At 44.6% G+C, this 14,520-nt stretch overlaps 2 protein-coding genes across 5 annotated transcripts in view; one reads left to right on the forward strand and one right to left on the reverse strand.

The window, feature by feature from the left end:
* The window catches only part of LOC119970915 (zinc finger protein 271-like), a 128,786-nt gene that overhangs the window by 28,097 nt on the left and 86,169 nt on the right, over positions 1-14,520 (reverse strand). The gene's annotated exons all lie outside the window — the stretch shown is intronic.
* Positions 3,066-14,520, forward strand: part of LOC119971543 (zinc finger protein 271-like) — a 146,200-nt gene continuing 134,745 nt past the window's right edge. Inside the window, exons 1-2 of one of the 4 annotated variants that reach the window (XM_038807201.1) lie at positions 3,066-3,434; positions 4,407-5,549. Coding sequence is in view for 1 of the 4 variants with exons in the window: in XM_038807208.1 (XP_038663136.1) it covers positions 4,848-5,549 (702 nt within the window). In the remaining 3 variants the exon portion in view is untranslated. The other 3 variants (XM_038807208.1, XM_038807202.1, XM_038807206.1) reach the window with 3 other exon arrangements.

A 14,520-nucleotide genomic window follows, 5' to 3' on the forward strand; every position in this document is an offset into this window, starting at 1 on the left:
CACATCCTGTAAATGAACCTACGCAAGAAAATGAAAGATCAATTACTGGAATCTTCCAATATCCATCACGAGCAAAGCTAAAACAGTTTTTTGCTGAACATCCACTTCAGCCACTTGATGATCTGCCATTTGATGCTCGTTTGTATGAGAGGAAAATTATGAATGACTCAGTCCCAAGAAAATGGCTAACATATAACAAAGAAAATAGATGCTTATATTGTCCATACTGCTTAGCCTTTGAGTTTCCCAACACTTGTAATCTATCACCCTTTGTACGTGGCTTTAGTGACTACAGGCGTATTAGCCAGAGCTTGACTTTACATGAATCGACAACAACACATGTCAGAAATGCTCAGCGATATATCAGTGTGGTTAATGATGGCATCTTAGATAATTTTTTTGCAGCATCACTAATTAAAAGGAAAGAAGAAGTATTGAAGCAGAGAAGTATTGTCATGAGGATTATAGACATCATAAAGATGTTAGGCAAGCAAGCACTTCCTTTTCGAGGTCACAGAAATGAATCGGCCTACACTCTAGATAATGAGGTTCTGAATCATGGCAATTTTTTAGCTACAGTGCAGTTGATGGCAAAATATGACCCCATTATGGCAGCTCACGTTTCTGCAGTGCAAAACAAGTCTAAACAAAGAATCAAATGATTAGAGCAACAAGGAAAGGCTCAAAGTAAAGGCCGTGGTGTTACATACCTGAGTAAAACAACTATAAACATGTTAATCAAAATTATGAAGAATATGATACAAGAAAGAATTAGTCATGAAATTTCTCAAGCAAAATATTATTCTATTCAGGTTGATTCAACACAAGATAATTCATCCATCGATCAGTTTAGCATTATTATTCGGTATGTGCTTAAAGGTATTATCTGTGAGTGACTACTTTCAGTTGTGCCAAGTAATGATGGTACAGGACAGGGACTTTTTGATCTATTGATTGAAACATTACAGCATCTTAAAATTGACCCCCAAAAATGGTGATAACTGAAACAACAAAATGTTGTGTGCCTGCAGTTTCTTTTTTCAATTTGCTCCAGAATATAGCAACTTTTGTGAAAGCATCATACAAGAGAATGGCTGTATGGATAGAAGTTGTTGGAAAACATCTAGGACAAGAAAAAATGAAACGATTAAAGCTAATTGGCGAGACCAGATGGTCAGGAAATTCCAATGCAGCAACAACTATATTTGGACGTTTTGATGATGCCGCTGCCAGTACTTCCGTAAATCTATTGACATGCTTATCAATGATACAAGATTCAGAAAAGTTTGATGCAAAAACAAAACATGAAGCAAATGTTTTACTTCAAAGTCTTCTAAAGTTTGAAACCATATTGACAGCATTTACTCACTTGTATATATTTTAAACTACAACCCCGTTATCAAGTTATCTACAGACAAGTGGTTTAGATATGTTTACTGCATGGAGTTTGGTAGATTCAGCTACAACAAAGTTGAAGGGACAGACAAGAACATTTGATAACGTTCACAGCAAGGCTTTGGAATTTGTAAATAAATGTAATGACAGGATTTCACAGATGAATATGGATGAAAATCAAACATTGGAAATTGATGCGTTGGAAACAGCATTGCCAGTTAAGAGGCAGAGGAAGAAGAAAAGAATGGCAGATGAGCTTATTGATGATGAAAGAAATTCCTCAGATTCTCTAGCTGATTTTCGAGTAAATGTGTTCAACCTAATAATGGATCGCATTGTCCAGTCACTAGAATCACGCTTTGTACAACACAAACAGTTGTATAAAGATTTGTCCTGCTTGGACCCAGCAAAGTTTAAAACTATTGCAGAGAAGGGCCTTGAAGATGAAGCATTGGAAGGTATTAAGCTGTTTCCACAAATCAGCAAAGATCAAGTAATATTGGAATTGTTTTCTTTTGCTTCAAACTTTGATGTATTAAAGCTATTGCTTAATGATGGTGAGAATATGGATTCCAGTTGCAACAATTGTAAAATTTGCAGCACTTGTCCATCGTGGGTACTAAAAATTCTGGCATCCAACAGACTTCATGACAAGACATATGATAACCTTTATGAACTTTATAAATTCATCTGCACACTATCAGTTACTCAAGTCCAATGTGAGAGGACATTTTCAAAGCTAAAGATCATAAAGACAAGGTTAAGAAATTCGCTGTCTGAGAAGAATTTGGAATCATACATAGAACATAGAACAGTACAGCACAGAACAGGCCCTTCGGCCCTCAATGTTGTGCCGAGCCATGATCACCCCACTTAAACCCACGTAACCCGCATACCCGTAACCCAACAATCCCCCCATTAACCTTACACTACGGGCAATTTAGCATGGCCAATCCACCTAACCCGCACATCTTTGGACTGTGGGAGGAAACCGGAGCACCCGGAGGAAACCCACGCACACACGGGGAGGACGTGCAGACTCCGCACAGACAGTGACCCAGCCGGGAATCGAACCTGGGACCCTGGAGCTGTGAAGCATTGATGCTAACCACCATGCTACCGTGAGGCCCGTGAATACATGTTGCTATCCATTGAAAAGGAATTGTTAGATGAATTGGATGCAGATGCAATTATTGGCAGATTCGCACAATCATCTAGCGAACACAAACTATTGCTCTTAATATAGTGGACTGCATGCAATGCTCTATTGTGCTTTTGAACTCTCTGTTAATGTGTAAATTGTGCAGTAAACTATTTAAAAATATCACCCAATTACTTAAAATTTAAATTTTTTTTAAATTAAATTATAACATTCTGTATTTACATTTGGTATCTAATGCCAGTAATATGTACAGTACATGTACAGTGTAATTACTAAGAAATACACATTTTTTCCACAAATATTTTAATTGTACCCTTTTTTCCATATGTATTTTTTGAAAATTTTATTTATTCGTTATGAAAATTAAATGATAGCATTGTAGTTGTGGGTGGGCCCCCTTTGTCTCCTGGCAACCAATATTTTTAGACCAAGTCCGCCACTGGGTACATCACTGATCCCACTACTGGCTGCCATCATTGCCTTGGATGCTGTGGGTCTTCCTCTTCTCAAACACATCCGAGGTTTCACATCCCACACTGATGTTGTCAGTTTGAAAGCCTCCCAGGATGAAGAATGTTATTCCCAAACCAGAAATCTGTCATACCGGGGAAACTGAGACAGAAGCTGCAATAAGTGAGGTTTTATTCAGATGGGACAATGACAAGTTTACATCCCCACCTGATCTGCTGATCAAAGTCGCCTCTGTTTCACCAGTCAGTTTGCCAAGCTTCAGGAAACTCCTGTGACTGCAGAAATATTTGTATTGGCTGTGAGAGACGACAATCAGAGAGAGTCCACCCACTCTGCCCATTCTCTCCTCTTCCTCTTTCACAGCTGCTTCACATCCTGTAGGGACTGAGAACCAAGTCAGGAGATGGTGAGTGAAGGAGCAGAATTTAGAATAATTACATTGCACAATATCCACACTAATGTTCAGGCAGTCTGACTATTCTGTGGGCAATCAGGTGTGGAAATGCCCCTTATTCTGTGTGAGAAGATGCAGCTCAGAGACCTGTTTACTCGCTGCTTTGTGCTGAGCTGACTGATTGGCTGTGTTGGATATTGAGGGTGTTTATTGGAAGCATTTCCCTTCTGATTTACAGGCTGAGATTTGCTGATGGGTCATTACTGAATGTGAGAAGGTGAGGTGTAATTATCTGGGAGAGGCAGAGACACATTTATTCAAATAGTTTAAAGATTTTACCTGAAGGCCTCGGCCTTTCCCAAAAGCCTGGGCTTGGATTTGATACTTTTACCCAGTACTGTGAGCTGAATTTGGGATGTGCAGCCTGAGTGAGTGCAGTGTATCTAATTCCCAGGATAAACCAGAACCCTTCAATCAGCTTCACTAGAGTAATGTTTACCTCAGCTTCCAGCACTTCCTGCCCAGAATGTTTTCTTCAAATAATTTGGGAAAACAAGGGGAAACATTTCTAAATCTCCACTAAATTAACATTTCTCCTGAGTGTGTTTGTACTAAACACATTCTCTAAGCGTAAAACTGGTCTTCACCAGCACTACTCAAACTGATAGTGAATTAAAAGCCCTTTTTACTTTCCGCCCCAGTGTCTTTTCAATTGTCCTCACGGTGACTGGGAAGATGGGGGGGTTGGGGGCTGAGCTGAGGAAAGAAAGTAACCATGTTGTCTGCTGCTGGTCACTATCTAGTGTCCCTGCTGGAAACAGATAGTGTGTGACAGTCAAAGGAGGAGAAAGGAAATACTTGTCTCTGATCTCATTCAGGGGACTGACACTCACTGTGGAAAAGTATCTAACTGAGGAGTCAGCCCCTTCAGCAAAGGAGGAGAGGGAGTTGGAGGAAATCATGTTTCCTTTTCCTGTTTTACAGAAGGATTGCACCGTACTACACCAGAGAATACAGAGAGGATAGATCCTGACCATACACCACGGAACAACTGCATAACTGTGGGAAGACACCCAGTCTCTTCACAGCGTTGCTCAACACAGAGACGGTTAGATAGCGAAACCATCATCTGGAAATCGGTCGGGTCAGGGGAGCTTTGACATCTCATCAGATTTGAAACTGGTCAATGGTGCAAAACCTTCCATCAGAACCAACCTTTCTAAAGGTCCGGCTGTGGGGGATCAGTTAGGGTGAAGCTGGGAAGAAGTGTGATTGGGCTTCCAAGTGTGGTGAGAGCTTCAATCATTCATCGAGCCTCATAAACCACTGACACATTCTGACAGGTGAGAGGCTGTTCCAGTGTGAGGTGTGTGAGGAGGCATCCACATATTCAGTGCTGCCAGTCGTAACCTCGGGGACAGCCACATGGAAGAGGAGCTGTTGAAGTGTGAGTTGTGTGACAAATCATTCACGTGCTCATCTCACTTTCGTAACCACCAACTCACTCACACTGGAGGCAAACCATTTACGTGTGAGGTCTGCAACAAATCATTCTCAAAGTCATCACATCTCCACATACATAAACGCATTCACACAGGGGAGAAGCCATTCCGCTGTGACGTGTGTGAGAAAGCCTTCACACAATTATCCAACTTCCAGGTTCATCAGACAATCCACACAGGGGAGAAACGCTTTAAATGTGCATTTTGTGTTAAAGCGTTCGCAACATCTACAGAGTTCCTGATACACCAGAGCATTCACACAGGGGAGAATCCCTTCAGGTGTGAGTTGTGTGACCGAGCTTTCACACGTTCATCGGCGGTCGCTCAACATCGACGCAGTCACACCGGGGAGAAACCATTCACCTGCGAAGTGTGCAACAAATCATTCTCCCAGTCGTCAAACTTCCGTGAACACCAACGCATTCACACCGGGGAGAAACCTTTCAAGTGTAAAGTGTGCAAGAAATCATTCTCCCGGCCATCGAGACTCCGTGAACACCAACGCCTTCACACTGGGGAGAAGCCGTTCAAGTGTGAGGTGTGTAACCAGGACTTTACACAGTTATCAGGCCTGGTGAAGCACCGGCGTATTCACACAGGAGAGAAGAAAACATTCACGTGTGAGGTGTGTAATAAGGACTTTGAACAATTATGGGGCATGTTGGCTCACCGTCGCATTCACACAGCGGGGATGGCAAGTGGGGTGTGTGACTGAGCCTCACACAGATAGTCACGCTAATGAAACACTGACATATCCATACTGAGGGAAAGGTGTTTCATTGTGAGGTGTGTGACAAAGACTTCACAAGGTCAACATAGACGAGGATTTCAACAGCAGATGGACTAATGTGGGAGTGGGTGGGGAATGTTGGATATGGACAATGTTACAGAGGGGGAAGGAGGTGATTTTTGTGATGGGGATGGAAGTTCAATTGGAAGCTGAAGAGGATGACACTGACCCATTGTTGGAGATGAGAGAGGGAAGGGCAATCAAGATAATTGTATGGCTTGTAGGAGTAACCCATGAGCCTATTGCACCATTCCATTAGATCATTGCTGATCTGTCTTAACTCTATCTACCTGCCTTGGCTCTGTAACTCTTAATACCCTTTGTCTAACACTAAACCCATTAATCTCAGTTTTGAAATGTTCATTTGACCCCCAGTATCACAGATTTTTGTGGGTGTGTGATCCAGATTTCCTGCCTCTTTTTTGTGAAGAAGTGTTTGCTGACATCACCCTTGAACAGCCTTGCTCCAATTTTAATGCTATGTCCCCTTGTTCTAGACTCTCCCACCAGAGGAATAGTTCCTCTAACTATTCTATCAACTTGTTTAATCAACCTCTATTAAATTACCCCTTAATTTTCTAGATTCAATAGAATGCACACTGAGCCTGTACAACCTGTCCTCATAATTTCACCCTTTTACCCCCAGGAACATTCTGTTGAATCTTCACTGTGTTCCCTCCAAGGCCAGTACATCGTTCTGGAGATGTGGTTCCCAGAACTGAACACTGTTCTCTAGATAGGATCTAAAAAGAGCTCCTTATAGCTGGAACAGAACTTCCACAAGGATACAGTTGGTTTTGGTGAGAAGTTGTGGGTTATCTTTTCTCTCCAGGGTAGTTCTGGAGTAACGAGCAGTTTTGACAGGAAAGCAGGACCTTGATATGGTCCAGTCAGATCTGCCGATGAACAGTTACATAGAACAGTACAGCACAGAACAGGCCCTTCGGCCCTCGATGTTGTGCCGAACAATGATCACCCCACTTAAACCCACGTAACCTGTATACCCGTAACCCAACAATCCGCCCATTATCCTTACACTACGGGCAATTTAGCATGGCCAATCCACCTAACCCGCACATCTTTGGACTGTGGGAGGAAACCGGAGCACCCGGAGGAAACCCACGCGCACACGGGGAGGACGTGCAGACTCCACACAGACAGTGACCCAGCCGGGAATCGAACCTGGGACCCTGGAGCTGTGAAGCATTGATGCTAACCACCATGCTACCGTGAGGCCCCTTGAACCAACTGTGTACCAGAAACACTTAAATCTTCACCCCTTGGACTTGAGAAGCAGGGAGATCAACAAGGAACGAAGGGAGTAAAAGTAATTTTGGGACCAAGGATGTAGAAGGTGGATATGAGGGAATGGTTAAACCAGATTGATGGTTACAGAAGCATTATTGTGAATGGAGTGTCAAAGGTCAAGAGAGTTGGGAATTAGAAAACGCTGTCCAACTCACCGGGGGAAAGTGTCTGCCAGGAACGGAACTAATTGGTCCATAAACCCAGCTAACCAGTGGATCTCTGTGACCATTGGTGTGTTTGTTTGATGGAAACAAGCTCCATCCTCTGTCTCCAAAGTTCGGTGTCAATTCTGATCATTGGAATTGGGAGCCAGACTACAGCACAGAAAATTTAAAGAAACATCTGTCTGTTATATAGAGAGATTTTAAAGAAATTTCTATCTGTCGTATTCCGAGAGTGTGTGAGCGTGTGTGTGTGTGTGTTAGTAAAGTGAGCAAACTCTCAGGAGTGTGTATGGGGTAGAATTGGACTCTGCTTCAGTTGGTGATGTGAATTATGGAAGATCCTCTTCAGGTGACAGGTGTTTAACTATACTCTCCTGTCTGGGAGGACAACTATCCTGAGTATGGTGAGGGAGTGGGGTTGAGTCTCTACAGATCCGAGTTCCCTCAGTCCATCATACCGTGCTGTAATAACTGGATATGTTCACCGTACACTCTTCCAAGATTCATTTCATGTTCTGGGAATGATCTTGGGTCATTTTCAAATCCTTATTTTGGTTGATTTAAATTTTGGTGTAAACTGAATAGATGTAGATGTTTATCTGCTGTTTTATCAATCTCCTGTATAGATTTAATCTCAGAATAAATTAATTCTTTTGGCTTCACTCAAACTAACTGACATATCAACATGGTGTACTCGTATTCTCTGAAACACTCAGGAACCTATAGTAAGAGTCCTGTACACAATATATTGATCAATGTCACTGTGGCTGGTATACTTTCTCCATCCATGGGTGTGTCATTTCCAGCTCAATGGAAGAATGTTTCCCTGAGAAAGGAAGTTTTGCATTTTATATCAATTTTCACAAACTCACCATGTCCAGAAACACTTTACAGCTAACCAGGTGCCTTTTGAAGTGTGGTCACTGTTGTAAAGAAGGAAACATGACGGTCAATTAGTGCACAGCAAGATCCCACAAACAGCAATGTGATAATGGACAGATAATCCGTTTTTGCAACTAATTTTTGTTTTATTCGTTCATGTGGGCAGCGCTGGCTGGGACTGCGTTTATTGCCCTTGAAGGAACATTTAAGAGTCAACCACATTGCTGTGTGTCTGGAGTCACATGTGTTGCTCGTTGTGTTCTCTCTTTAATTGGCTCTGTTTATGGTGGTTAATATGATCGCCTTCCTTAATTCTAATTACGTTTGCTCAAGAGTCCGCAGGTATCTTTCGATACCGCCACAAATGGTAATGTTGCCTATCTGTATCGCTACAGGGGCTGTGATGTGTCCCTGTTGTAAATGACCTGTAAAGCCGCTGAGTGTGATGGTGTCTGTTGTGGGCCACGTGTCCCTCTGGAACATCGCGGAGGAATTGAGTGTGGTGCGGGACCCTCCTGTGTCCCAAAGAAATTCTACGGGCTGTCCCCGGACTTTGCCTGCTACGACCGGTCGACCGGCCTTGTCCCAAAGGGTGTCGCAGACCCAAGTTAGGGAGCCCGAGCAGCGTCAATCGGTGCCATTCATGTCTCCATTGTCTGAACAGGCGCTAACGCTATGAATCGGCTTTGCCCTATTCCTGTTTAGGGTGCCTGTCTGTTGGACACTCTGCTACTTTTGGGGCGCCTTGCACTCTCGTGCAAAGTATCCTAAATGTCCACAATTGTAACATTCCTGGGTTTTGGGCTGGGGTGGGCTGTTCCTGCCCTCATTCACCCATGCGGGGTTCTGGTGCGCTTTTACTGGATGCATGTCTGCATCTGCCTGCTCTTCCTCGGGTTTGAGAAATGCGGTTTTGGTGTGTACAGATTGATCCCAAGCGGGACAACCTTTTCAAAACCCATTTTTCATTATGAGCCCCGTCTGAGGGGTCATAATTCGCACAAGCTCTCTGTCCTGCCTCTGTTGCATGAGAGACCAGGATTCAAGTCCATTTGGCCATATTATCTGCGGACAAATGGACTCTCCAAAAACTGCGGTAAAGTGAATCCACAAGCGTCCAGCAAACGCTGTGGGGTGCTCTGTCTTCTTTTGCCTGCATTTGTTTAGGCCTTCTAATGGGTCTACTCAGTTGTAGCCGATCGCATCAAGGATCGCTGTGTGCATGTCTTGGAGTGTGCCTCCTCCTACATTCTGTGGGTCGGGAAGGGCTGCCACGACTGAAGGGTCGAGGCTTAAAACTGTGAGCTTTACCTGCTCTCTCTCGTCCAGGCCGTACATGGTAGCCTGCTGTTTAACTTTAGCTAAAAATTGATGGGAGCCCGATGTGGGGAGGAACGGTGCAATTTTTCCACACGCGTCCCGTAATTGGGTCACGGTTAAGGGGGTTGTGTACAGGAAATCTGTGTCTCCTTCTGCTGCGGCACTGCGGTGTGTGGTTACCGGATTCATTGGGGTGTGTTTTGCCTGTTCAGTGGGGGGTTGGGGTGCTCTCCTTTTCTGGGGTTTCTCCTGCACACATGCTCCATGTTCATATCTATGGGCTGTTTCATTCAATTCCTGCCAATCGGGGCTGTTTTCCTGATCTAATTGGGGTCCGAATGTGCTCTGAAATCCATTTTGAACTGAAAGCAGGGATTGCAATTCTGCAATTTGCTTTCGACATTTTGCGTGGTCTACGGAGCTCTGCCTTTGTTCCGTTGTGGAAGTATGGAGTGCTCGTAGGGCTGCTTTCAAATCACTGCACTTTTTCTGCAATTGCTCTGCCTGCTGCTTGGTTTCCTGTCTTACCAAGACCGCACGTTGTGTGTCCTGGTAGGCCTTATCATATTGCGTCTGGAAGCTACTTAAGTGCGCGGGACAAGACTGGTGTGCCCTCTTGCCATCATCCACCTCTCTGTCCTTTGCTGCTAACTGCTCTCTTAACTCTTTATTCTCCTTCTCTATCTCACTCACATCTACCTCACTGGTTCTATCTCTCTCCTCTATCTCTCTACAGAGCGTCTTAACGACCTCCTCTGTGCCTTGCAATTGTGCCAAGCAGGACACGATTGCCATCGGCTTGCGAGCTTTTCCCAAGCTCTTCTTCTGGATCTCTGACAGGTTCTCCCACCAAGTATGTCCTATACTCCCGGGACCCGTTTCCTCATTAGCGCAGAATTCACTTCAAAGGGGCCATCCTTTCCCTTTGAGATATTTCCTGATCTCATCTTCCCAAACGGGACACTGTCCTACTCTGCTGGTCGCTGCGACCTCAAATTCCTGGGGGTTCATAAGGCGTTCCATTGCCTTCATTGCCATCTTTTCTATCTCTGGGTTCTCTACTGAATTTGGAACAGGGGGTGATAAAGTGGTGATGTAAACACGTGTACGGCTGACGCTAATACCGGACTACAAAACTCCCGACAGTTTTACGCAACAAAATCTCTCAGGTTTACCTTATATCCCTGTTAGTACGCATGCATTAACACACTTCCGAATCTCGGAGGCTTGATCAGTATTGTCCAAACGCTTGTGGTTTGTCTGTTTCTAATTGGATATCTAATTGAAATTTTGGGTTATCTCGGAGTGGTGAGGCCACTTCTAAGTTGAGTCCCGGCGGAGTCGCCAGTAAATGTTGCTCGTTGTGTTCTCTCTTTAATTGGTTCTGTTTATGCCGGTTAATATGATCGCCTTCCTTAATTCTAATTACGTTTGCTCAAGAGTCGCCAGGTATCTTTCGATACCGCCACAAGGTTCAAAACCGAATACTGATCAAAGATTCGATACACCAGTTAGTAAGTTCGAAATCAATGCTCATTTATTTACACACACAGTCAATTATACTCATGCACAAACTCTACCAACTAAACTATCACGACTACTAAAGCCTATACTTAGCTTCGGGCGCCCACTCAGTCAGAGGAACAATGGCCGTTGTCCGGTTCTGAGGCTGTTGGGGTCGAGCTGGTACGGAATGGTAGCTCGGAATGTCTATCTGTCAGCATGCGTTACTTTGGACTGACTTGTTCTGGTGCAGCTGCTAGGCAGGCCTCTCGTCGCTGAGAGCCAAGGGCAAGAAGAGCGATTCTGTCTTAGGGGCTTCTTCTTATACCCAAAGGGGGCTTTGCGCGCTTTTGAACTTGGTCCCAATTAATTGGACCGTATCCTGATCATTGGATTCGATTTCCTCCAATAAAGGGGACGCTGCCCTGATTGCTGGGCGGGCCCTAGGTGGCCGTTGGCCTGCTTTGTTCTAGTCTCCTCTGGCGCCGGGGTGTCTGCTTTAGTGTCGTGTACCTAAATGTTTCTCTTTTGTCCCCGGAGATAGCTCATTAGTATGCTAATGGTTTTGCAGTATCGATCTTGTCTGGGAGCTGCAAACTCCAATCAACAAACAACCTTGCACCTGCTTGCTTTCTCAGCATTGTCCATTTTTTCCTTCATTTTCTGCAAGTGTCCATTTTGTAATCGGGACGTGGCCACCCCAGGTGGCTACACATGTAGGCCAGACCAGGTAAGGACAGCAGATTTCCTTCTCTATAGAGCATAGAACAATACAGCACAGAACAGGCCCTTCGGCCCACGATGTTGTGCCGAACCTTTGTCCTCGATTAATCATAGCTTATCATAGAATTTACAGTGCACTTGGCCCATCGAGTCTGCACCGGCTCTTGGAAAGAGCACCCTACCCTAGGTCAACACCTCCACCCTATCCCCGTAACCCAGTAACCCCACCCAACACTAAGGGCAATTTTGGACACAAAGGGCAATTTATCATGGTCAATCCACCTAACCCTGCACATCTTTGGACTGTGGGAGGAAACCGGAGAACCCGGAGGAAACCCATGCACACACGGGGAGGATGTGCAGACTCTGCACAGACAGTGACCCAAGCCGGAATCGAACCTGGGACCCTGGAGCTGTGAAGCAGTTGTGCTAACCCCAATGCTACCGTGCTGCCCTTAAGAACAAATTAATCTACACTCCATTATTCTACCATAATCCATGTACCTATCCAGTAGCTGCTTGAAGGTCCCTAATGTTTCCGACTCAACTACTTCCACAGGCAGTGCATTCCATGCCCCCACGACTCTCTGGGTAAATAACCTACCTCTGACATCCCCCCTATATCTTCCACCATTCAACTTAAATTTATGTCCCCTTGTAATGGTTTGTTCCACCTGGGGAAAAAGTCCCCTTGTAATGGTTTGTTCCACCCGGGGAAAAAGTATCTATTTGGCAATCAGTAGCTAGTGGTGTCCCTCAGGGATCCGTGTTGGGCCCACAATTGTTCACAATTGATGATGATTTGGAGTTGGGGACCAAGGGCAATGTGTCCAAGTTTGCAGATGACACTAAGATGAGTGGTAAAGCGAAAAGTGCAGAGGATACTGGAAGTCTGCAGAGGGATTTGGATAGGTTAAGTGAATGGGCTAGGGTCCGGCAGATGGAACACAATGTTGACAAATGTGAGGTCATCCATTTTGGTAGGAATAACAGTAAACAGGATTATTATTTAAATGATAAAATATTAAAGCATGCTGCTGTGCAGAGAGACCTGGGTGTGCTAGTGCATGAGTCGCAAAACGTTGGTTTACAGGTGCAACAGGTGATTAAGAAGGCGAATGGAATTTTGTCCTTCATTGCTAGGGGGATGGAGTTTAAGGCTAGGGAGATTATGCTGCAATTGTATAAGGTGTTAGTGAGGCCACACCTGGAGTATTGTGTTCAGTTTTGGTCTCCTTACTTGAGAAAGGACGTACTGGCACTGGAGGGTGTGCAGAGGAGATTCACTAGGTTAATCCTAGAGCTGAAAGGGTTGGATTACGAGGAGAGGTTGAGTAGACTGGGACTGTACTCTTTGGAATTTGGAAGAATGAGGGGGGATCTTATAGAAACATATAAAATTATGAAGGGAATAGACAGGATAGATGCGGGCAGGTTGTTTCCACTGGCGGGTGAAAGCAGAACTTAGGGGGCATAGCCTCAAAATAAGGGGAAGTAGATTTAGGACTGAGTTTAGGAGGAACTTCTTCACCCAAAGGGTTGTGAATGTATGGAATTCCTTGCCCAGTGAAGCAGTAGAGGTTCCTTCATTGAATGTTTTTAAGATAAAGATAGATAGTTTTTTGAAGAATAAAGGGATTAAGGATTCTGGTGTTAGGGCCGGAAAGTGGAGCTGAGTCCACAAAAGATCAGCCATGATCTCATTGAATGGTGGAGCAGGCTCGAGAGGCCAGATGGCCTACTCCTGCTCCTAGTTCTTATGTTCTTATGTTCAACCATGGTTCCTTCACTTGACCATCTCTTCCCTGCCTGACGGGGACATACATATCAAAGACACGTAGTACCTGTTCCTTGAACAAGTTTCACATTTCACTTGTGTCCTTCCCTGACAGCCGATGTTCCCAACTTATGCACTTCAATTCTTGTCTGACAGCATTGTATTTACCCTTCCCCCAATTGTAAACCTTGCCCTGTTGCACGCACCTATCCCTCTCCATTACTAAATTGAAAGTCACAGAATTGTGGTCACTACCTCCAATATGCTCCCCCACTAACAAATCTATCACTTGCCCTGGTTCATTACCAAGTACCAAATCCAATATGGCCTCCCCTCTGGTCGGATAATCTGTGTGCTGTGTTAGAAAAGCTTCCTGGACACACTGCACAAACACCACCCCATTCAAACTATTTGATCAAAAGAGTTTCCACTCAATATTTGGGAAGTTGAAGTCACCCATGACTACTACCCTGTGGCTTCTGCACCTTTCCAAAATCTGTTTCCCAATCTGTTCCTCCACATCTCTGCTGCTATTGGGGGGCCTATAGAAAACTCCCAACAAGGTGACTGCTCCTTTCCTATTTCTAACTTCAACCCATATTACCTCAGTAGGCAGATCCTCCTCAAACTGCCTTTCTGCAGCTGTTATACTATCTCTAATTAACAATGCAAACCCTCCACCTCTTTTACCACCCTCCCTAATCTTATTGAAACATCTATAACCAGGGACCTCCAACAGCCATCTCTGCCCCTCTTCTATCCAAGTTTCCGTGATGGCCACCACATCGTAGTCCCACGTACCGATCCATGCCTTAAGTTCACCCACCTTATTCCTGATGCTTCTTGCGTTGAAGTATACACACTTCAACCCATCTCCATGCCTGTAAGTACTCTCCTTTGTCAGTGTTACCTTCCCCACTGCCTCACTACACGCTTTGGCGTCCTGAACATCAGCTACCTTAGTTGCTGGACTACAAATCCGGTTCCCATTCCCCTGCCAAATTAGTTTAAAACCTCCCTCCCAGGATATTGGTGCCCCTCTGGTTCAGATGCAACCCATCCTGCTTGTACAAGTCTCACCTTCCCCAGAATGCGCTCCAATTATCCAAATACCTGAAGCCCTCCCTCC

The sequence above is a fragment of the Scyliorhinus canicula genome, chromosome 9 (genome assembly GCF_902713615.1).
Source record: "Scyliorhinus canicula chromosome 9, sScyCan1.1, whole genome shotgun sequence".
Taxonomy (NCBI): Eukaryota; Metazoa; Chordata; class Chondrichthyes; order Carcharhiniformes; family Scyliorhinidae; genus Scyliorhinus; species Scyliorhinus canicula.